The sequence below is a fragment of the Coloeus monedula genome (genome assembly GCF_965178545.1).
Source record: "Coloeus monedula genome assembly, chromosome: 11".
NCBI classification, from domain to species: domain Eukaryota; kingdom Metazoa; phylum Chordata; class Aves; order Passeriformes; family Corvidae; genus Coloeus; species Coloeus monedula.
This window is the reverse complement of record NC_138791.1, coordinates 4,207,082-4,231,671: the sequence shown is the minus strand read 5'-3', so window position 1 is coordinate 4,231,671 and position 24,590 is coordinate 4,207,082. Positions and strand designations below refer to the sequence as shown.

Below are 24,590 nucleotides of genomic sequence, written 5' to 3'. Positions count from 1 at the left end.
CATTCTTTTGCATTTAAATGATAGTAAAAAGTCTTCTGAAAGTATGGAATATAGAGGCTTCCACATTTACCCAATACTGCGTCAGTTTCTTTTAGAGCAGAATATTTTCATTTGTTGCTTGTCTTACAGGTAAATAGCACCAGTTAGTATCAAATGCAGCATCGTCCTCAAGTCCTCTGGGTTTAGATCTTTATCACGTAAAGGCCACACAGCTTTCCCTTTTCCAGTCCATCAGGATTAGTGGGGTCTGCTGGCATTCCCAGTGCTTCCAGCAGGAGGCGTTTCGGATGGCTGGGACAGAGATTCCAGCAGGAGGTTGGAGGTGCTCCTCTTCCAGCTGGATTTACCAATATTCCAAGCTTTGTGGGACCAGAACTTCCGAGGGGAAAAAAATACACTTGCTGTTTTTCAAGACCATCAGTTCTCCCTCTGGAAGATCCCACATGATTCAGCAAATGTATTTTGGAAAGGAAAGGGCCATTATGGCTGTGGTTTTAATGTAAATAGGGGACACAAGTCTACGAGAAAAATGGAAGGTGGTGATGAGAGCAGGGAACATTTGGTACCGATTCTAGTTCTGCTTATTAAAGCTCCTTCCCTGCTTTAAGGGGAGGGCAGGTTGGGGATGTGAAGGTCAAAGGCATCCTTAGCAGTAGTGCCCTTGAGATGGGAGAGCTCAGGAGAGGGAGCAGGACAAAAAGCAGGATCACGACCTGAAAAAAATGGGAAAAATAAGCCTCTTTCCTTGGTGTGTTGTCTTTCAGAAGACTAATTTACCTGGTCTTGTTAGTAATACTTCTAAAGAAATATGATAAAGCAAAATATATTGCCTTCGTATGTTGTGCCCTAACATGTCTGTGTCATGATGGAGGCATTCAAAACTGGGGGGAATCATCCTTAATTAAATAGCAAAAGCCTTGCATGCCTATCTCTTTCTCCTCTGAATGGAAATTTATCCTAAATTGTACATTCTTACATTTAAGAACATCTAGAACAAGATGTTCTTACAACATAAAAACAAATAAGTACATTTAATATCCAAAGGATTTGGAACTGACTTCAATAAATGTAATATGGATTGAAAAGGGGTGTTAATGTCACTTGTTTTACGGTATTATAGAAATGAAGAATTAAACCTCTAAGTTTATCCCCTTCAATTCCATTTCCTTAAGCTTTGTTAAAAGTTTATGATGATGTTAGGAAATGAGGTTAATATTGCTGTTGCTCCTAAAGATTTAGGAACTCAATTCAATCTCAACAAAGCAATGGTAAGCTGCAGGCTGTGCCACAATCTCGTTAGGCAGGTTTTTCTCCAGCCCTCAGCTGTCAGCACTGGCAGCCAGGATGGGGATGGGCTCAAGACAGAGGGCTACTTCAGGGTATTTCTTGAACCAAATTTTTCCTCTTCTCACAGTAATTATCCCACAGAGCCCCTTAAAATTTTTCCTGGAAAAGACCAATCTCCCTTCTTAGCATCCTATTTTTTTCTGTTAACCAAAAAAGGTAAGCAACACTAATTCAGCCCCAGAATACCTGTCTCATGCTGGCCAAAGTACATTTCCTGATGATGATGATGCCTAAGAGTAGCAACAGCATATGAATACTGATATCAGAAAGTCAGACACCAGAAGTGTCTCAGATTTGTTTTAACTTGTTTCTGTAACTGTTAAATGTTGTCATCTTGTACTTGTCCCAAGTTGCTGTATTAGACAGCCCAGGCATCTGAAGCTGTAAATAAGGAAGAGATATGAGAGTCAAGATGCACATCTTGACTGCCAGGGAGTGTAATAACTTGTACTCAGAGCTATTTACATGTGTGGCATAACTGATGTTTAGAGTGGAGAAGTTGTTTGTACTGTACTGAGTTATTATAAATAAAATAGACTGAATTGCACTTTAGTGTGAGTTAAACAGTTAAGGTCTGTGAGGTGATAGAAACAAATAAGGGAAAGCTTCTCTTCTTGAAGAAGGCAGTAGATTGGGACTAACGCTTTGTGAAAACATTTTTCTTCATAATATTCTGTGGAGAGCTCTGAACTGAGATGGGTTGATTTGTTAAATGGAGAGCATCGTGACAACAGATTTAAATACTACCCACTGTCCTTCACAAGAGGTCTGAGAAAAGAGAAGAGCCTTTTTCAAGGCAAAAGAGCTTTGCTAACATTGTGAGGACTTCTCCTCCTGTGTCCTGTTGTACCCTAAGTGCTGCTATTGCTGCAGAGCTACCTGGGTTCCCTCTGCATGGGGTTTAAAGCTGTGAAAGGCTTGGTTTGCAACAAATAGAAGATATCACCAGGTTTTTGGATGTGTTGGCAGATAGCTTCGATTCAAATATACCATTTGGTTTTGGAGCAGAACAAACAATTGTTTTCTGTTTATCATAAAGAATTTGAATGCATTTAATTTTTTTTTTAATGTGCAATCCAATCCAGTGGAGTTCTGAAATTATTTTGGAGGCAATCCAGTTGTTGCTTTGCTGCACAAGGGTTTCTGGTAAAACATGTTAATGCTCCTCAGGAGAGGGGGAGGTCAGCACAAGCGCTGCACAAATGAAATTTCTAGTACATGTAGGAGAAACAGGGGGAATAAGGACAGGTGAGAAGTTTGCATATCCACTGCTAGTGTGAGGTGCCTGTATCCAATCAGCTTCTCTGTGATTTAGGCCTTCATATCCCAGGCTTCATTCTTTTGAGAATTTTGTTTTATTTTGCAGCTCAGGGTAAGGCAGAATTGTTGGCTTCTCCTTGGATTGTTGCCAAGAGTGCAAGGAACCTTTTTGTGAAGTTACTGATGTAAATTCAATGTGTCTTTCAGCTTTTGAGCTCTTTGGAAGAAGCATAAGGACATAATATATCTAGAAAAAATGACTGTACTCCTGAAGTATGATAAATGGTAATTCAGGCATGTTATTTAATATAAAGGAAAAGCTTGTAGCAACATCTCTGCTTATCTTGTACAGGCTTTGTTTTGTTGTTTTTTCTCTGCTTTTGCTTTCTTTATTGATGTTATATCATTCTTTTTACTGCTTAAGTTCCTCCCTTGTCACATGTCAGTATTTTAGGCTACTTTACTCATTTTAAATGGCAAAAGTCTGAAGAACTTATTTTTTCTGTCACTCTGATTTACTGTGCTTTATTACACACTGTAAATTGAAATGCCCTCTGTGAATACAGTAGAGAATCAATTTAAATAGATTTTTATTGGAGTAAATAATTTCTGTGTGAAACTAAAAGCTATGAATATTCATAAGACAAAATAAATACAATTCATGATAATGCATACTTATGAATAAATTGAGAACTAATAAATAGAGATTTTCAGGATAGAAGAATGAAAATAAACCTAAACAGAGATGCCTTTCTCAGTCTGTTACTTGATTTGAAAGACTAATGTTGTTTATTGGACTTGATGATCTCAGAGGTCTTTTCCAGCCTTAACATTTCTATGATCCAGTGACTCTCTGGGTGTTCAATGGTGCCCTGTCAGAGAGGGATGAGCTCAAACCCAGCCTCTTGTGAAAACCCCAGGATGGTACCTCAACCCTTGATAAATGGACTTTGTAGTTTTACTTAGGAAAAGTTATAATTTATTAACTTTATTCTTGCTTGATGTTATTTTCCCTTATTTGTTGTCTGTATTTTTTAACTGTTTTTGAAGTCCATTTTAGCTCTGTAATCCAAGAGGACCAGCTGTCTAGGCACATATGGAGAACTGATGAATATGTGCAAGTATTAATTGTGTTCTCAAATTGCTTTTTCTGTGGGTGCCAGTCAGGACACCTCTGTACCATCCACATCTCCCACACAAATTTTTTGCTCTTCAGTTCGTTTCCTTATTTTTGAGACATCTTTGTATTGACCTGTAGTCTGACCTTTATTCATCAACAGGCACTTGATGAATACTCTCTAATTTGATAGATGATGTTTAAGGTTTGCATGGTAATATTACAGATTTTGAGTTAGACTAAACTATAAATATTGCACAGATCTTTAAATTCCAGCAGAGTTTTAATATAATTTGCTTAATTTAAAAAATCCAGACAAAACTGGGAAGAAAGGCAGGATTTTTGTGTTGTTTCTAATTTGAGTATTTCCTTTCATGTACTGATGGTGCTTGCAGGCTTTAATATCTAATGTAGATACCAAAATCCATAATAAGGAACCTGGGAAAAGCTACTCACTTGCTTTTATAAGGAAAATAATTTTTTGTGCCCTTCTCCCTCATTACAGCCTAAGGCAGTTTTATAGGAAATGTCTTAAGGGACTGCTCTTGAGAGAGACAAAATCCTGACTTTACAGTGGTGGTAAATGAAGTCATGGTAACAAAATGATTATAAATAGGTCATCTTCTGTAACGTACCAGTCTGTTATGTATTTTCCTATTATGTGGCATTTATTTAGAGATGACAGAGGCAGCCTGAGGGAATTGCACGGAAGCAGGGCCTGTGTTGTGCTCGGGTGTGTTGGGTTTATGGCCCAGGTGGGCTGGTCAGGACCCCGAGCCCCTGTGCCAGGTGTTGGCTCTGGGGATGGTGCTGAGGGAAGAGGCCAATTCCAGCTTCTTCCACAGGGCTCAGCCCAGCTGTGGGGGGCCTCTGGCAGCACCTTTGGGGCAGGGAGATGAGGGGGAAAGTGGAGAAACAGCCCCACAGACACTGGAGCTGAGCAGGGGGAGGTGAACTGGTGATGGAGCAGGGATCCACATGGGCAGAACCCACCCTGGCACAGGGAAAAGTGTGAGGAGGAGCTGCCATGGACTAACCCCTCCATTCTCCTGCCAGTGTGGGGAGGAAGTGATTCTGTGAAGGATGGAGGAGTTGGGAGTAAAGGGAAAAAATGTTGGGCTTGGGAAGAGGGTGGTTGAGGACAAGAGTTCTTTGTGTCTTTGGATCTCACCACCCAACTCTATTTTAATTGGCAATAAGTAAATTCCCCCAAGGGAGGTCTCTTTTGCTGGGATGGCTGTTGGTGAGCAGGCTCTCTGTCTTTATTCCAATCCACAAATATTGTCATTTCCTCCCCTGCCTGCCCTGTTGGAGAGAGGGATTGAGAGAGGGGCCAGGTGAGGGAAGCTCCACACCAAACCCATCTTTTGGCTTTTGAACTCCACAGAGTTGATATGGAGTCATTAAAAGAAAAAAATGTACTGCCAGAATTCCACTTTTTGATGCATAGCTGCACATCTGAAGATTATCCAAAGATTGATGAGCGTGACTTGTTAGTTATAACAGATCAAAGAAATACAGCAAATGTTTTTGTGTCTGGGGACAGTAAAAGGAGGCAACAAGACGTGTTAGAGGACTTGTGCTGCATGTGAGGAGAGTCCCAATTCATTAAGCCCATTCAGGTTCTTTGTCTGTGACTCATTTTAATTATTACCATAAAAGTTCCGCAAAAATACTTACTTTTGTATTCCAGATTTGCCAAATATGTTTATAAATGCACACAGCAGATCATTCTAGATGGACTGATAAAGTGCTCCTTGCTTGGGAGCTTGTGATAGAGCCAGCTGAAAAATGAGAGGTTAGAGGTTGTATGAAAATTTACTGTGAATTGAATAGAATGAATGCTTACACATCAAACCGACTTGCATATCTTTTATTTAACTACTAACAGCATGATTAAGTTTCAGGTTTGTTTATGATGCTACTCTTACTAAAACTGAAGGGTTCTAATACTGAGGAGGATTTTTTTTCTGTAAATGTGGTGTCCGGGGTCATCTGTTTTACAGTTTTCTTTACACAGGGGTAGGAATCCTGATTAGCTTAACTTGGTGTTGAATTTTGAAGGGTTTTTTTAAATCTTGAAAGAGAGAAGTCATTAAAATGTGAGCATCTCCTTCCTTCCTTCCTTCTCTCCCAAATGAAGCTCATTAGTCCCTGGGCTTGTGTAGTGTGAGGAGGGATATTATAAACTGGTTTTCGACTGCTTCAAACTCCCTTCTGCCTGCAAGCCTGGAATTAAGCCACTTCCAGCTCTGTTCTAGCTCTCCTTTCTCTCTCATGAGTGTATTCCTTCACTGTCATGGATCTTGCATCTATGGTTCTTCATAACATTTTTCCCAAGATCACAGCCACAGCTCTGCTGGCTTTCCACTTTCTCTTCCTCCTTTCCTTGCCATGGGCCTTGGATTTTCTGGAAGGACACCCTGTGTTTAGCTCTCTCTCAGTACTTGTGCATTCAGTTTAGAGCAGGTGAAACACTTGTGCTCTATAATCTCCTTTATTTGTATTTAAATACGTACTTCTGATACTTCTGTAAAAAATGACTGTTTGAACATAACCACAGAACATACTGTAATTTAACCAGCACAGAGTTCTGAACCTGAATGCCTGGATAACAGTGAACCATCATTACAGGAGTAAGTGGCTCTCTTGGCAGGTTTATTTGGGAAGTCTGAATATGATGGTTTGGGACCTGATTCTCATGGTAATTTAATTCCCAACTGTTTTATTATTTAGATATACTTAATTTGCTTTTTTGTTATTACCAAACTCAACAGTTTTCATCTTTTGTTTTAACAACCTTTTCTTGTTCACATAAATAGCATATAAAAATGGACATTTCCCATACCTACTGTCATTGTCAGCTTATATAGGATGTACTTGTGACAACGTTTAGTAATAAAACCTAAACAAAATCGAGTAATTTCATTCTTATCAGCTGTGCATGATTATCTTCCTTGCATAAATATTTTCAGCCCCAGAAATTTTTCTTTCTGTTAGGTCTGGTGTCGGATTTTCTTTCTTTAAAGCAGGACCAGAACCAGTGTTGAGGCAGAGTTGAAAGATTGTGCATCTTTTAGTCTCAAAATTTTTTGATAGGAACAACTGATGATGCCATCTGTGCTTAACCTGCTTCAGCAAAACAGATGTGTAATCAGGTTCAGGGAAATTAAAAAAATACTTATCAAAATGGATTGCACTGATGTCTGTTTTCCTAAGTCATGCAAATGTAGTGGTCTTATAGGAAAACAAACTCAAGTAGGTGGAATTTCTTTTTTCATCTCATCTCAGCTATTTTTGGTAAACAAGTGAAAAACACTTGTTCTAATAATGTATTGCAACAGAAAAGACTTATGCTTCTCTTTGTGGATGGTCCTCTATCAGATGTAGTCTTGGTAAATGCAGGTGTCTTCATTTAGAGGGCTTTTATAACCCACTCATGTGCAAGCAGAGATGTGATCAAGGCAGTGCCAGCTGATGAAGTCTCTGTGTCAGTCCATCTACTCAGTGTTTTCCCAAGTGAGATTCCAACATTTCAAGCTTTGCAAAGTGGTGGGAATGGAGCTCAGTTGTTAAAAAAAACCAGCATCCAGCTGCAACAGGAGATCTTGTTTTCCTACTTGGGATCCCCCTTGGTTGTTTTATGCAGTATTGGAGACTGACTGTGTGGACAGGAGCCCCTTTGACACACAATCCTGACCCAGCACAGAGTGGAGTAGTTTGGACACACATCCTTATGGTATCTTATGGTATGGGTGGCCTTGGTTGTTGGCCTTAAACTTTCCTTTTTGGGAACTCACAAATAGTTACTTCCTCGGGGGAAAAAAGTATTTTCACTTGTCTGGTTTGGGGGTGTTTGGTTTTGGAGAAGAGTTTTTTTTCCATAATGGAGTAATACCAGGTCTTCTGGAAAGGATGCAAGTGTTAGATGTGTAAGTTTTTGGGGGGGGGGATTTTCTGTTTATTTATCTTTACTGATGGTGGTGGTGTGGGGGGGTTTATATTATTGATGGTAATTTTTCTCTTTCAAAGTAGTTTTCCTGGTGGATTTTATTGTTAATTTCTTTAGTCCTTTTTAGAGTGCTAGATAATGAATTTTCATACACATCCCTCATACCAGGCTAAATTTTGGTAACTGGAATATCACAAATAATTTAAAAATGCTTTTCTGTTGTGGTGGCTCATTGTTGCTGACTGCTCAGAGCCATTCAATTAGCTGCTGACAGAAAGCAAGCTTTTTCACCTCTCCATTGCTTTAAATCCAGAACTTTACATTTACTATATGATTGGAGTAAACGATTCCTACTGTGCCTAATGAATCCTCTTATTTAGCATTAGGTTCCATCAGAAAATGGGCCTCTTAGCAGATTGAGCCTAAACCTTAGGAATAAGAAGTTATTTAGTATGAATTGCACTACTTTTTGATGTAAATATTTTAAGGCTCATAAAAACTGGATTGATGTTCCTCTAGGGTAATTAAATGAAAATTTGGTAACTTATTAATCTCTCTCTTTCTCTCTCTCTTTCTCACATTCTTTGTCTTTCCACACTTATTTTCTCCCCCTCTCTTTCTTTCCCCTGCTGTTTTCCCTCCCTGCCTCTTTCTTCTTCTCTCTCTCTCCTCCCCCCTGCTCCCAAAAATGTGTGCCTTTACAGAAACATAAGGTAGATCTTTTCTACAAACTGCGGCATGTGATGAATGAGCTCATTGACCTCCGCAGGCAGCTGCTCTCGGGGCACCTGACACAGGATCAGGTGCGAGAGGTCAAGAGACACCTCACAGTGAGGCTGGACTGGGGCAATGAGTAAGTACTGGGTACTGTTTCTTCTAATTCTTCTCAAGTAACTTTTATTAACAAAAAAACCCAACACAACATTTTCTTTCCAATAGCATTTTTGCACAGGGAAAACTTGGGATTATTTGAAAATCAAGTATAACTTTTTACAGTGAATTTATTGCCTTCTACAGTGAGTTTTGCTCTCGCTGTAGAATGAGCTGTTTACCAGTAGCCCTTTCCGAGGGCTCCCCTCACTTATAAAAGGATTAGGTCACTTTACTTACTTGGTACCAACCTAGAGAGTATTAGGCCTGAGAGGATATGTTCAGAGGTACTTAAAGCACATTTTTCTTCCATTGAAGAAGTATTTTAATGGTTGGTGCAAGAAGTAGAGAATCTCACAGTTAGCAGGAACACTGGAGCTGAGGCTGTGATATTTAGACTTTGTATCATGATGCTCCTCAGGGGTTTAGGCTCTCCTTGGTCAGTTCCATGGTGATTTTGTGGAGAGGTTCTTTTAAAGGCAAAGACAACTGCAATTCATTCACACAGAAATGGTAATAAATTGCTATTAGACAAAAAACAGCCCTTGGCCAGACTTGTGTGTCCTGAGATGTGGATCAGGCAGGTAAGTTGTGCATGACACACATGTGACACTCACTCTCAGACAAACAGCAACTGCTTTTCCACTGGGAGTGAGATTAATGCTAATGAGCATGTGGGAGTGGGGAGGAGTCCTGTAAGTTGACAGCTAAGGAGAAAATCCAATGTTTTTCATTAAGCTATGTTTGTTTGATTCTGTTCCTTAGTCACCTACATCAAAACCCCCTGTGAGGGACATACCTGAACGCCCTGATGAAGGTTTAGCAGCCCCCTTGCTGCACTTCATGTCTCAATTGTTAAAAGAAAGCTCTGAAGGACATAGACCAATAGATTGCATCAAGTCTTTGCTCTGCAGTGCGGAATTACAGATATTTTCCATTCTTATTCCCAGTAGAGTAAATGGGAACCAAGAGACTGTTTTTGAGCATTACGCCTGCCTGGTTTTGCTCAGCGTTTATGGATCAAATTAGCAACAGGAAGCTGCAAAAATGCTGTGAGGAAAAAAAGATGAGGAGAGCAGACAGCAGTGCAGCAGTGAAGAGAATAGGTTGTTCTGTGAGGTGGCTATAGACCATTTTTGATGTAAAACCATTAAATAGGAATGTAATTAAAACTATAAAGGTAAATCTAATGCATGACAATTATGGAGAAGCATCAGTGAAATCAGTAAATATATTCAGCATTATATTCATCTACTCAGGCTGCCTATTTAGGAGAAAAAAAATTTCTTTGCTTCTTACTACAGGTATTGAACTCCCTAGAGAAAGAGGTGCATGATATCAGAAATACACACAGTATTTAAATCTAAATATCTGGGACTTGGAGGGTATTTCTGCAACAACACTCTTTTCCACAGAATTTTGGAAGAGTTCTGCCACTTTCTTCTATCCACCCTCTCTGAGTTTTATCACAAAACTTACGACCAGCTGTGTTAATCTGCTAAAAACACCAACGATTTTCATATACATATTCACATAGTACTGTCCTTTCTCAAGTATTATGATAGTGTTAATTGCTTGTTTTGTCATACTTTAGATCTGCAAATAAAATAAATGAAAAACCTTGTTATTAATGTGCATTAATGATGTCTGAGAAGACTGAGTACCTGCAGTTTGAGCAGGGCTGTAATTACTCAAGACAGTCCAGTTTAACAGGAGATACTCCATGGCCAAGTAGCTTTCAGGAAACAGGTCTGATATGTAGCATGCTTGCTTATTTAGTGAGAGGCTACTTTTGTCCTGACCTTGATCATTAATGAATTGTATTCTTTGGGAAGGAGTGATGCAAACATGAAACTCGCACTTCTTGTCACCACCAGTTAGGGATTTTTTTTTCCTCTTTGTTAAACTGGTATAATTTTTCCCTTAAATACACTGGTAGTGGCTCAGTCTTCATCCCTTGTGTTGTGGTGGGAGCTGGTAGAAGTCAAGGGACAGATAAACTCCTTGGATGAATAGCTGCAGGTTTCTTCTTTTGTGAAAGAAGTCATTTAGACTGTTTTCAGACCTTTTATTTGCTTTGTTTTGTGTGCCTACTGTAAATATTAAGTTTTGCTCTGTAGTTTGGTCTATTAAAATGTGGGAATACCATTTTACTTATTATTGCTGCTAACCCTCTGTATTGTTGCTAATCATTCTTGTCACACAATACTGATTGCCCCTTCCTGTAGCAATTCCATTTTCTGTTGCTTACACATTCTATCTCCCCTGTACAAAAAAAGATCCTGGACTCATCCTTTTGTTCATTCTTTCGTGCTTTGTTCCTTGTTCCAGTTACCCCCAGGTAGCTTGGGTTTGCTCACATGCAGGGCTGATACTGCTGCTGCAGAGGATTTTGTGTTTCCCAATCAAAATTTGCTACTTTCAGATGAGCATCTTGCTGGTTTTAGACTTGCACTTTTAAGCATCTCTCTGTGTATTTTTGCACAACCAAAATCTCATCTACTGCTTTCTTTCCTGCATATCTTGCTGCGTTTTATACAGAATGCTGCAAATACTTCTGCTTTCTAAAAATGTTTCACTCTGATACAAATGGCCATAATATTAATATGTGGAAGTCTGAAATGCTATTGGAAGTGTCCAATGGTCTGTAAGCAAAAAGTTGTTATAAATGTTATAAAGGTGAAATCTGCTATTTATCATCTCGTTTAAATCATGTTATGAAGTGGACTCTTCAGTTCTTCATCTCATTTTCTGTCATGTTTCAAGTAAAATAGATACTTGATTTTAGAATTTTTGTTTAGGTTTCTGCTTCTACATGAAGGGATAAGTTTTTCAACTTTTACTATTGCTTAGAATGAGAAACCAGAGTGCAACTTTTTTTGCTGATGAAAAGCTGTTTCATTGTAGAGACTTTTGCATCAAAAACAGATGAAGGAATCTGCCTGACAGATCTTCTATTTGAAATGTGAATCCTCTGCTTCTGCTTCAGTGCCAAAAGCTAATTGCAGCAGTATGTGTAATACCTTGTGTGCCAGAAAGGCAGATAAAGCTTTCTTCAAAGTAATTCAGCTTGAAAATCAGAGGTCATTTCACCTGATCTCCAGGATGATTCTTTCAGATTAATGTAGCACCTGTCAGATTACCAGAAAGCATCCAGGTTTCCTTTCGTACTTAGGGAAGACACTTCCTTCCCTATAAATGTGGTATAGATACTCTGTGTTTAGGGTCAGAAACAGAGTAAAGAGGGGGAGCCACCAATACCTTCATATTTTTGACAGATAAAAGCCATAAACAAGATGAGTTTGTAGGCTTGTATTACTTTTTAGTCAAAGGTTATTCCTTTTCCCCATAAAATGTTATTAAAATCATTGCATTAAAAGAAATCTTCCAAATAGTTGCCATAAATTCTACACAGAAAGATCCACAGGTAGCCAAGAGGTACAAATGAGTGTTTAAAATGAAAAACAAAGGGAAAATATTAGCAATAAATCTTTCACACTGTCGTGCAAAGAAAATGTAACACACTTTTAAAGTCATGGTTTTTCTCCTACCTCACAATTGCAGTTGGAAAGCCAGTAGCAGTTGCAATCTTAGTACCTGGTAACTACTGACATCCATAACTGTGGAGGGGAATTTTGTGATCCAGTGAAGTCAACACAGTCTTAAATTTCAAAAAGCCCTACATTTCAGTGCTCACAGTATTAGATTATTTTGGGGCTTGGAGTGATTTACCCTCTTGCCATATTTTCTTGACATAAAAGGAATTAGAATGACTTTTTGGTAGTGTTGCAATGATTAGCTTAAAGTTGGTAAAATGCATGTGGATATATGAATTAAAAGTACAGTTGATACCTGTTTTGAGAATTAAAGGCAGTTTTATTGCAGTAGTTGGCATTGTATCAAAGGAGATCAAAATGGGAGAGACCAACTTAACCATAAAGAAATGCCTTTAAGAAGGTTGCAGGAAGAGCAGCTGCCATTTCTGTCTAAATGTACAGCATCTTTCCTGAATAGGCTTGGAGTAATGATTGAGTTGGGATTAAAGGTCTAAGAAACTTTCCTGAATGTCAGTCTTTGAGGAAAAGCTGAAAAACCTTTCTCTGTAGCCTGATACTGCCATGCTCAGAAGTATTTGCTACAATTCCCTTTTATCCTAAGATTCTTACCTTCATCTCATCATCTTCATTTTAAGAAATAATTTCCTGTGTAGCATTACATCAGTACTTTATTAGTTTCTTTATAGATGGCAGCCCCTGCAGTTTTTAACATAAAATAACTTAATTCCATCAAAGAAAAGTATCAGGTTGTATTATTAGAGTCTCATTTTGACAAACATGTTTTTTTCATGTATTTGATTTTCCATGGATTTCTGTATTGTATTTCCATCAAAGTCTGTTTTAAAGTCTGTATGTAGTTTATGTGAATTACTGCTAGGATCATTTTCTTTCCCTTCACCATCTTTATTTGTGTAAGAGAAATACGAATGATATTGAATGAGACTTTGATATACTGAGAGAAGGAATACAAGAAAAATTGATGCCTGTAGAATTAAAGATGAAAAGGTTGAGGGAAAGTGGACATTTTTGGAGCAAAGGAGATGAGATCGTGCACCCTCCAGAGATGTCATGAGCTCTCCCAATTTGTTCTTCAAGATTGAGTTTGCATCTGAGAGTTTTTTGGGGTTTTTTTTAAAGTAAAATGAAATATTTCTGCAAGGCTCTTCTAGGAAGAGTTATCCTGACTTGTGGTTTTACAGATTCTAAATGCTGTGCTGTTTGCATTGTAAATATATGGACATACTAGAAATTAGGACTGTTCTTCAAAATTACCATTAAAACCAAGCTGTTGTTTCTAGAAGCCTAGTTAACCTTGAGTTGTGTGTTCATCCCTTTCAGTATTAAAAAACCCTGTATTTTTGTCAATTGGCTGGATTTCATATTACTTGAGAGAAAATTATCTAGAGATTTTAGGTGGTGGATTTTTAAAATTATTTTCCCCCAAAGAAAGGAAAATTGTGAAGACCTTTATGTAGAAGAGGAAGAATGCCTAAATGCCAGCTGGAGGTATCCCAAACAGATGCAGTCAAGAGGTAATTGATAGGCTTGGTGATATTTTGTAGGTATACTTGGGAAATAATTTTGAAGGACAGTTCAGTGTGAAGGCAGAATAAAAGAGCACAAGAATTTGCTTGTAAAAGAAAGTATTGTGGAGACAGGAACTGTCAAATAAACAAACCAGCACATTATGTAATTTTTTGCATGCTCTGTTTTGGAGAAATACTGCCTGGCAGCTGGGGCTCTTCTATTCCCCCAGTGTTTGATAATTGAGAGGGAAAGTGGGCCACTGACTGTCATTGCCATCTCAAACATTATGTTGTCAGTCCTTCACAGGCAAAAAAATTATTGATACAAATTGAGTGTACAAACCTGAACTTCCACCTGCACAGTAAATGGCTGCATGTTTGTGCTCCAGCCAAGACACCCTTATTTGCTGGGAGCCAGTGTTGTGCAGGATTAACATAGTATTAGAGAATGAGAATCTTCTGGGCTGAAAATCCACGGTGTTAAGGGATTTAACTAAAAATAGGGTATTAGATAAGTTTCACAGGGATGCTGCTGCAGTTGTGTTGAACATTATTAAGCAGAAGATAATACACTTGTCACGTTCTGAGTAATGAGTGCAGGCACTGCTTCACCCCAGCTCTCCAGAGAGCTGAAATGATGTGAACAAAACCTTGTCAGGCTGGGATTGGCTTGGCCAGGTGTTCCTGGGCAACTTCAACAGAGCTCTGTGACTGCCCTGGAACTGCAGTGCACACACAAGTGGCTTTGATAATGTTAGTGGGGAATAATTTGTTCAATATCTGTGTGCTGAGGGGAAATCCCTCCTTTATCAATGTACTTCAGGGGTGGGAGTGTGCACACACGTGAATGACAGGGTATTTTGGAGGTTGTTTAGATTACTCACTTTCAGAAAAGCTTCTGTGAATGAATTTGATGAGCATTAACATTTTAAAAAAAAACCTTTGCAGTGATCTCTTACTGATTTTACCATTTTTTGGTGTTATATTTTTTGACTTTGTGTGATAAGGAGGCTCACCTGGCAGCTGCAGGTAAGGATTACCTAGTGTGGCCTTATTTTAATCTTTTTCATTTGGTAAATAGATAGTCATTTTCATTTTTGCAGCTGCAGTTTTCGGGTACTGGTCCTGGGCCACAGATAACTTGTGTTTGATAGGTTTAATCAAAACAAAGTGTGAAACCATCACTTTCACAATGTGGCATTAGAACTTAGAATTTGGTGTTTGACATGAAACTGCATTGAAGAAGGAAAGCTGTTCCCTTTTTTCCATTGAAAAGATAATTGATTTTAGCAAAGAACTGAGAAACTGGAAATTCCAGTTTCTCAGTAGGATGTTTCAGTGACCATACAGTGCTGCCAGGGCAAGTGAACAGGGCTGAGCTATATTTTTGAGGTGTGATGGCTTAGGGATATAAATAAAGAAGGAAAACCTGATTAGGCTGAGTTTCAAAAAAGAATTACGGAGTTTGGAAACTTCTGGGTAACGTTTAAAAGCACCGTGGTGAGCAAAGGTAGCTGAGCTTCCTCCTGGTGAGCTGCTTCTCCCTGGCTGTTGTTTTAAGCCAATTGCTCAGAAAGAGACACTGGATTGCCTGGAGCCTTCTGTTATTGCTCCATACAATTACTCTGCAGTACCAGAGAGGTTTTTCTCAATAAAATTTTTCATTTGCCATCAGGAACAAGTCTGTGCAGAATGTTTCCCTCTCTGATTACAAAATTAAATTGACTTTTGCTTTTCTTTTATAGTTCATTACAAAGGGAGTGCCAAGGTAGTTGGTGAGGGCACCTCTTCTGAAGTTTTTGGGGTTTTTTTAAGACTATCAAGAATTTCAATATAAAATGTCTAGAAGTGAAGTATCAAAGTTACATAAGGCAGAAGCAGGAAAATGGTTAATTCATGTGTTGGTTTTTTTTCAAATTTACTCCTAATGTGTGTTTAGTGTACCTTTTTATTGTAATGCTCAGAACTCTCTCTGCCTCAGAAACTGAAGATCTATGGAGCAAAACTTGGGTTTCGTCACTTTTAAGGTTGTCATGTTCTGCAGTCTACAGTTATTAATTAATCATTAACAGTTGTCATTTATTTGTCTGGATGAAGAATATCTTATTCTGTCTGCTACTCATGTGAAGCCATGACCTGCACTGCCTTCTTTACAGCTGAATTCTTTAACCAGTCATCTTTGCATTGGTATTCTTTTTTTATCAGTTTATGTATTTGATTTGAACCAAAATATTAATTCTGTTCAGAATGATTAAAAATATTTTGTGTGTGTTACAAATAGAGATTAAGATATTGTTATTGCAGTTATTGTTTGTTATTAAAAAAAATACTATGTTTCCACAGTAATAAAGTTGGGGGTGAAGTTTTATGAACACCAGGAATATCAAAGCAGCTTCCCAAGGCTTGGGATCTGTTGGCACGTTTGAACAGGGCTATTAATGGAACTTTTTCATTATGTAGTGGAGGATCTTACTCAAATACTGCAGCAGAAACCTGTGTACGAACTTTCTTTACCTGCTACATTTCCATGTACAAAATTAACTTTTTTGGGGTACTGCACCAACATACTGGCCAAAAGCTTCCACTGCATTAATTGCCAGAGCTCCACTGAAGTCAGGGAACAAAAAGTAACAAGTTTGTAGAGGGATTTTTTGATATTTGCATTAAATTTTCTTTAGAAGGGTTACATGTTTAATGGTTAACAATTGCAGTCAGACTGGAATAGTTGACTATTTCCATGTCCCTTCCATGGAGGAGGCACATGCAGGAGGTGCTGGTGAACCTTCATGTACCACCCTGACACTGCTCCTTCCTTCTCTTCCAGACATTTGGGCCTTGACTTAGTTCCTCGGAAGGACTTTGAGGTTGTGGATTCAGATCAGATCAGTGTTTCAGACCTCTATAAAATGGTAAGAAATTCTGTGGAAGATTGCTCTGAGTTTTCACTGTGGGAGGGAAAGAAGAGAAAATGTTTTTATTCTTTACTCTTCCATGTTTTCTTGTTTAAAATGGTGTTGTAATCTAAATGTCTTCTTCATTTGCACCCTGACCACCAGCACTGTGTCTCTGGTAGCCTGAGTACCCTAAGCAGTGGCATGCTTTGATACATTTTAAGTTCAATTAATAAACTAACTCGGTGTTACTCTTGGAAGGTTCTGTGAGCCCAGAAAGTCCATGAGAGCCACTATTTGATTCTTTCAGCAGATCTGCAGATGAAGAATACCTAAGTGAAAAGTCTGGGTTTAGTGGTTGCATAGATAATAAACATCTTTGCCCTGCTACAAAGACTTTTTGAGCTCACTAAAAAAGGGCAGAGAGGAGGGAGACCAGTGCATAAGTTAATTTAAGCAAAATTAATCCTTGAGCATTAAGACCATCCCTGTTTTGTGTCAGTGCTCCTTAGAAAACATGATGTGCATTTGAATAAAAATATTTGGATTTTCAGGTAAAGTAGTATAATTCCTTCACTGGAGTGAGTTCCAAATTCTGTCATGATTAGTCACTTGTAAAGTCCTGTTGGTACCTAATGAAGTTGAAGTTGTTTTGGAAATGTGAATTGTGCCATTAACGAACTGTAAAGTCACTGATGCATGTTACAACTTAATTGTGTTTGGATTCTCTGTTAGTAGGACTAATACAGATAATTTGGGTTGTGTTGTGATGTAACTGTAGAGGGAGAAACAGCATGTAACGTTCAGCAGGTAAGCAGCATGTAAAATTCAGGAAAGTGAATGAAAACCCTTCCTCAGAGGCTGTTTTATCCAAAAAAGAAAGCCCCAAACAACCCAAAAAAAACCCCCTCAGCAATTATTTTATACAACTTCTTCACTTAATATCTTCCAAAGAAAATAGAGTGTTTTCTACGTAATGCTGTTACAGTGTCACTCACTTCTAGGAAGCTTTTAATTTCCTATTTTAAAACAGTTTTGACTTTCAGCTATTTCAGATTAGGAGCAGAGAGGTCCATGGCTTGGGGATGGGTTTTGGTGTGCAAGATATACCTTTTCCTTAAACCAAAGGCATGTTTTGTAAACAGGCTGGGTGCTGTTGCTGGTTTGGATTATTTGCACCATATAAGAGTGGATTTCATGGAAAGAAATAAAAAGTGTTGCATAAGAAATATGAAAGTACACCAGTCTATAGAGCTAATTTTTAAAGTTTGTTCCTGATTTTCCATGGTCTGAGGAGAGTTTGGTGCCAGTACAGCAGAGTTTTCCTTCAATACAGCATGGAAATAACTTGCTACCAAATTCAATCAGTGAAGACTCAGTGTGAGATTAGTTGCTAACTAAGGATTGGTTTATTACTCTGAGGTTTATTCTGCACATTTTTTTACTCTGAATTCTTGGAATACTGCAAGTAGGCAATATTTATTGCCAGAGCAGCCTAATTGTGTCACCCCTTAGTCCTGTGCCTGTGCTGCTCCGTTCTGGGCTGGGATCAGGACACACCATTACTCACTTCACACTTCACTGCTGCCGGCGTCTGTAGATGCAAGAGGACAGTGCTGTCTAATCACATCTCTTCACAGTCAGAAGGCAATTTCAGGAACCAAAGCAGCTGAAAACCTGTTACTTTTTTAAACTTGAATTTAATAAAAAATGAGGGAAGGGTATGTTGGTGACTTAGGTTGTTTTAGGGTTATTTTTAATATGGTTGGGGGATCATTTGTATTATTTAACAAAAACTCAGGGAGAGAATCCTCCTTACTTGTGATGAAATACTTCATGGATTCTCAAATGAGCAATGGGTTTTACATTGTAGAATAATCTTGCAGGAATAGTTGTGAGAGCCAAATTGCTTTCTTGTATTTTCAGGATTGTAGGATGTTAAATGTAACATAGAAAACACTCATTAGCAGAGCAATGGGTGAGGTAGCACATCAGACTTTTCTCTCTGCGACAACAGATTCAAGCATTTTTTACTCAGTCATTAGACTTAGCACTACTCTTCTTGATAAATTGTAAGTTGTTAAATTCGAGCCTCTTTTTCAGCTCTCATGTTTCATTGCTAAGTGTATCTGTAACTGCTGGGTGATGCTGAATTAATCTCTTTGGCAGAACTGTTGTGCTCTGAGGCCTTGCACATCCTGCTTCTCCACGTTACTCATTCTGAAGCTAAATGCCAGTGGCTGCAGGATGCACAGTATTTGTCAGGAGTTGTTGCTTTGCTCCTGAAGGAAAGCAAGTTGCCCTTTCCCTATGACAGTGTTTGTGACTTTAACCAATATGACAGAACGCTTTTAAAAAATACATATTACTTTTGAATGGTGGGAAGATATGTTCTCAGAATTCTGCCACAGAGCTCAGTGCTGGAGTTGCCACTGGATTGAAGTTGTCATTTAGGAACACAAAGTCCTGCAGAATGTCAGGAACACTTGGATGGCACATTTTAGTGGAAAGGGTTACAAGTTACAAACGTCTGAAGTCATTTCGCAAATCAGAAATGTTCAAAGCTGGTGATGAATTAGGTTTAGCTTTTCTATAAAGTTATTGAAGTGGGTGTGTGTCTTCAGGACAAGTTCAGGAGGTGCATGAAAGGCACAACTGTTGACTGTGTAACTGCTGCAGCTTAGGCATTTCTTCCAGCTGTGTGAGAGAAATGCCACGAGTTCACCAGAGTTCCTATTAAAAAAAAATAGAGTTCCTAAACAAATAGTTTCAAATTAATGCTGCCATTAATGCACCTCATAACTGTTTATTCTTTTTTCAGATGGTAAATGTGATTGGTAAGGAGGAATAGTCAAGAAAATAGTTCAGTTACCCAGAACTCTACTAGATAAGGAAAACAGCTGGACACAAGCTGGACAGGAAGATCACGAAATCTTTGTTGTGATTTTCTTGGTTGTTCTCTGTTTAACAAAGCAGATTGACAGAGAACAGGTTTATGTATGTTGGGTTCTAAACCCCAGTAAGAGGTCAGATGAGAATATTAAGACAGAAAGCAGTTTAAGACTGACTTGGGAATGATGGGATTCACTTACCAGGCATTGCTAGGAAAGGAATGAGGAAGAACAACACTGAAAACTGATATTGGTAGATAAGATACCATGAGAAAGAGGTTTGATGGGAAGAAGGAGGTAAGGAGAATTGATAGCTCTTTCAGTAAATTAAGAACAAAACCACAAGATGCTCACTAACAGGCCAAGTTGGATAAGTTAGGAATTCTTCTTTTCCTCCAGGCGTTAGAGTGAAAGGGAAATTGAGGTTACCAAGAGCAAGTTTACAAGAACCAAATTTTATAGAGAAGTATAATAGAATAGCACAAATGGGCAAATAGAAAAATTGGGCAATGCACAAATTCAAGTTTAACAAGCAAATGTGGTCAATTGTATCAAGAAACAGTTTTATATAAATAACCTGATAATACTGGGAAGCCAAAGAAAAGTTTTTATACTGGAGTAAACCAACTGGCACATGATGCAAGAAAGTAATGTGACATTTAATATCCTTCTTGCCCCACTAAACTCTGGTAAGATGTTAACTTTATCAAGAACTTTTTAGTTCCAGGGAATTTAGAACTGTGTACATTCCAGCTGGGATCTCTAGAGAAGCCACATCAGATGTGTTAGTGATAATCATTGGGAAGGTGGGTAAGGTTCCAGAATACCAGCAAAGGGCAAGCAAACTTCACACCTTAAAAATGGGTGATGGAGGAGGAGCTAGTAATTGTTCTCTCCCTGTAAAAAATGCTGGGAAATAATAATAATAATAAAAGAAAATAATAATTACTTGCAGCAAGGACATGAGTGAGTGTGAACTTGTCCAGAATAAGTAATTTTTAAAAGTTTCAATGTATTTCCAGAACACAGATATGTATAGTGGATAGAGGAGAAGCAGCTGATGCCATATTTAGATTTAAATAAAGGTTTTAAACGTTTTTTTCTTAATTTAAATTCTCCAAAGGTCAGTAGTTCTAGATGAAATTACTGCAAAATAAACACAGAGCTAATTAAAAAACCCATACTCAAAAGAAAGAAAAGGAGAATGGTTGTCAATAATTTGATTAAATAGGAGGAGGGATGAATTTGCTGAATTTCTTGAGGTCATCCTCCATTTTGTAGTGCTTCAAGTTTAATTAAGGACTAGATGCTGAAATAGGGAGTCTGCTTACTAAATATACAAAATCCACAAAGTTGGAAATGGTATTTCTGATTCTTTCAGTGGAGGGAAGGATCAGAATTCCAAATAATATAGAGAAACTGAAGAAATTATATGAAAAGTGTAGTATACCAGGGAGAATCAGAAATGTAAGGTTTTAACTACTGCAATCAATTGTTACCTCGGAAGTACAGATTGGGACACTACAAGCTTAGGTGGTTTTGTAGAGGAGATTTGAGGTTATAATGCAATCACAAGCTGAATTAATTAATCTTTTCATCCTAATGATGGATAAGAAAAGAATCAGTAGGCCTAGATTTCAATAGCAAGGAATCAGTTGAAGCATCACAAAACACTTTGATGAGAACAGCTACACTGAATGTTGTATTTGTTAAAGTGTGCACAACCTTTACGGACAACTATCTTTTGGGAAGAATAAAGGTAAAACTGATTTTTTTTTTTGTTTTTGTTTTGTTTTGTTTTTTAGAAGGAAGATGGATAATTTCTTAACAGTCCTGATTTTTATATCACCTTGAAAGGCTTTTCAGGTTGGAAGGGCCCTCAGAGAGGTCTAGGCAAACTTCCTCCTCCCAATGCAAGGTCAATACTGAACTCAGACCAGGCTACAAAGAGTTTTGTCCAATTGGATGTTGAAATTCTTCGAGGGAAAGGATTGGATCCCTGTTCTAATGCTTGGCTGCCCTGATGGACTTATATTTTTCCTTGTTGGAACATTATCCAGTGTTGTAATTGATGACCACAGTATTTTGACCAAGCTGCTGTGCAGCTCTGTGGAGAGCCTGGCTGTGTCTTTGTGCTGGGAACTTCATGGTTACAGGAAGGCTGCCACAGGTCACCTACAGACCTTTTCTTCTCCAGACTCAAAATGCTGCATTCCCTCCATCCTCCTCAAACACCTTGGGCTGCTTCGCTGTCCTTTGCTGAATGCAGTGTTTCAGCTGTAGTTTACTGAGTGCTAAGGAAAAAAGGAATAAATGTTATTCTCAGTCTACTGGCTCCATTCCTAATAACACAAACAGTACATTGTTAAATGTCCCTGCTGCCAGAGTGCTCCCCTGACTTACGTTTGGCTTGCGTTAGTGGGACCCAGCCAGTCTGCTGCCCCCAGTTTAGGATCATCTGGGAATTTAAGGCTTCATAGGTCTCAGGACAGACCCCTGAAGAATCTAATCTACACCATTAACCACTACCTTTGGAGCCTGAAAATCCTACTGTTTGTGGGGTTTTTTGACAAAATAGTTTAGTCTGCTGATGCAGGTGTAACTTTACAGCTTGAGTACAGGAATGCTGTGGGAGACTGTGCTGAGGGCCTTGCTGAGCAGAGGAGAAACAACAGCCACTGATTTTCCCTCATCTACTGATTTGGTTATTTTACCTCAGGGGAATCACTTGATCCAGCATAATGTACCCCTGATAAATCCATGTTGGCTGTTTTCAGTCACCCTCCCATCCAAGTACCCAAAAATGGCACATACCCTCTGGGCACTTTGCCTGGCCAGAGGCAAGGGCGCGTAAAATTAACTCAGTCAGTGATTGTATTGTTACAATGTGGTCCTGAAGCATAAAAGCAGAGAGTTAGTAAAATCTTATCTTCTGATAGTGGAAAAAATTAAAACCTGAGGTTTTTACCACTTATTGTTATAGGTTTACCTCAGTGTACACTCTGTAAGCAGCAGTGTTTGCTGAGGGATCTCTTCAGACCACCTCTCATATTTGTGTTGCTTGGGTGTCTCTCTCACTTTCTTACTTGGATTTAGAGATTAATTTAATCAAAAGAAGTCAGGACACCTTGAGTAGCTTAAATAACTGGTCTTTTCTGTGCCAGATGATTCTGAGTGGTTGCAGGTGACAAAAAGATTAAATAGACAACTCAGCCAACTTAAAGGCTTTTAACATTCAGAAGATGGTGCAATATTCAGACGAACAATGGAGCGCTAAAGCACTCTTTCTACTGAGAGTGTGAAAGAGGGCATTTTTATAACTGTGAATGTAAACAGATGTCAAAATATGCCATTTAGAATTCATAGAATTGTTTAGGTTGGAGGACACCTTTAAGATCCTTGAGCTCAACCATTCCCCCAGAACTGCCAAGGCCCCCACCGACCCCCGTCCCCAAGTGGCACAGCTACCCTTCTTTTAAATCCCTCCAGGGGTGGGGACTCCACTACGGCCCTGGGCAGCCTGTTCCAATGCTTGACAACGCTTTGGGTGACAAAATTTTCCCTAACAGCCAACCCAGCAGTGAGGGGCCCAAAAGTGAACACAGGATTTGAGATGTGGCATTACCAGTGTCAAATACAGGGGCGTCCTTGGCTAGCTGGGCCCACTGCTGGCTCATGTTTGACTGGGACCTCCCCAGTTAACCAGAACAGCTGGTGAGGGATTGAAAGGGGCTCAGTGAGCACTTCTGCCAGCTTCCTCAGTACCCCAATATCTCCTTGCTTTATTCTCATTATGAAGAGTCTCTCTCCTTTTGTGGTAAAAAAATCTTATTTGTGTTCTGTGTGAAAGACAGTGTCATAGATTGAGAAGAATATTGCCACATCCATTTTGTGGACAATCTTTTACTTTCACCTCCTTTGAAGCTTTGTGTTTGTCAACAGATCTGCTAATTCTGATACAGAGTGTAAATGTTTGGTCAGAATAAGATGTTGGGTTTGTAATAGGAGAGAGGTGGGGCAAATGAAGAAAGTATTTATTAGTGTGTGGTAGTGTCAGTGTAAATATTTCTGTTTAAAATGCTAATATTAACATGATATGCAGGGAAAGGCATGGTAGAATCATTAATGATTTTTTTTAAAGCTCTCTGAAGCCTTTTCAATTTAGATTAGTATTTAAATCTCTGTTTGGAGATTAAATGGCTTCAGTGAGTCTTGCAGTCCATTTTCTGATTATAACATCTTCTAGCATAAAAGGCTTTAAATACAGCATCATCCTCTGAATTTTTAGACATTGTAGCTCTTTACACTGATGCTTCTTTACAGGTGTTGGGCAGCTGACATTGTAGAAGAGTCTTTAACCATTTTTCAGGATTTCATTTTCTTATTAAAGCAAAAAGTTTAAACAACATCTAAAATCCATCTTTTTTTCTATATGCCTGTGTTTTTTAACAAATGCACCTTCTCACAAACAATATACCAGGAGATGATGGTTAGTGGTGAGGTATCTTCCCGTTTAGTGAGAGAAGATAGAGATTATACAGAATAATGAAATTTTCCAACACTATAATAACATTTCTTTTTGAAATTCTCTCTAACTCGTGACAGCCATTTACTTTAAAAGCTAAGGTAAATACCCCCTGTAAATTCAAGTAGTTAGGTAAAGAACCAAGTTAGCTGAGAAAAGCCTTTAGGAAAGCAGGTGGTCTTGTGAGTGATGATACACTGTGAAAAAAAGGCCATGAAAAGTTGATAATCATTTTGAAAGTCATATTTTAGAATTACTGTTCTAATGCTACATAAATATAATGGAAATATTTCTTACTTTCAAAAAGGTTTAAATTTTGCTATTTTATATCTCCACAGCATTTGTCAAGTAGACACAGTGTCCAGCAGAGCACATCACAGGTAAATATCATTCACATTTGAATTTTTTCTTGTCTTTAAGTTTATGGTAATGTAGGTAAAGGTGTGATGGAGATTATTGGGTAAGTCCTTACCCATAGAACACTTCCTCAGAAGATTCCCAAATATTTAAGTCACTAAGGTCCTTCTTCAAATTCCATTTAGGTCTCTTTTCCTGAGCTCATAACTGTTGTTCTTAAAAGATCAACTTGTGTAGTGAGATCAAAAGCCTCACTCTGCCTGTGTGACTCCTCTCTACCTGCTAACACATGGCCTA

General features: G+C 38.5%; 1 protein-coding gene across 1 annotated transcript in view; it reads left to right on the top strand.

Moving 5' to 3' along the window:
• The window catches only part of DOCK3 (dedicator of cytokinesis 3), a 184,509-nt gene that overhangs the window by 51,696 nt on the left and 108,223 nt on the right, over nucleotides 1–24,590 (top strand). Inside the window, exons 6-8 of the mRNA XM_082288519.1 lie at nucleotides 8,381–8,529; nucleotides 16,454–16,538; nucleotides 24,275–24,316. Of these exons, the coding sequence (XP_082144645.1) occupies nucleotides 8,381–8,529; nucleotides 16,454–16,538; nucleotides 24,275–24,316 (276 nt within the window). The remainder of the gene's footprint in view (nucleotides 1–8,380; nucleotides 8,530–16,453; nucleotides 16,539–24,274; nucleotides 24,317–24,590) is intronic.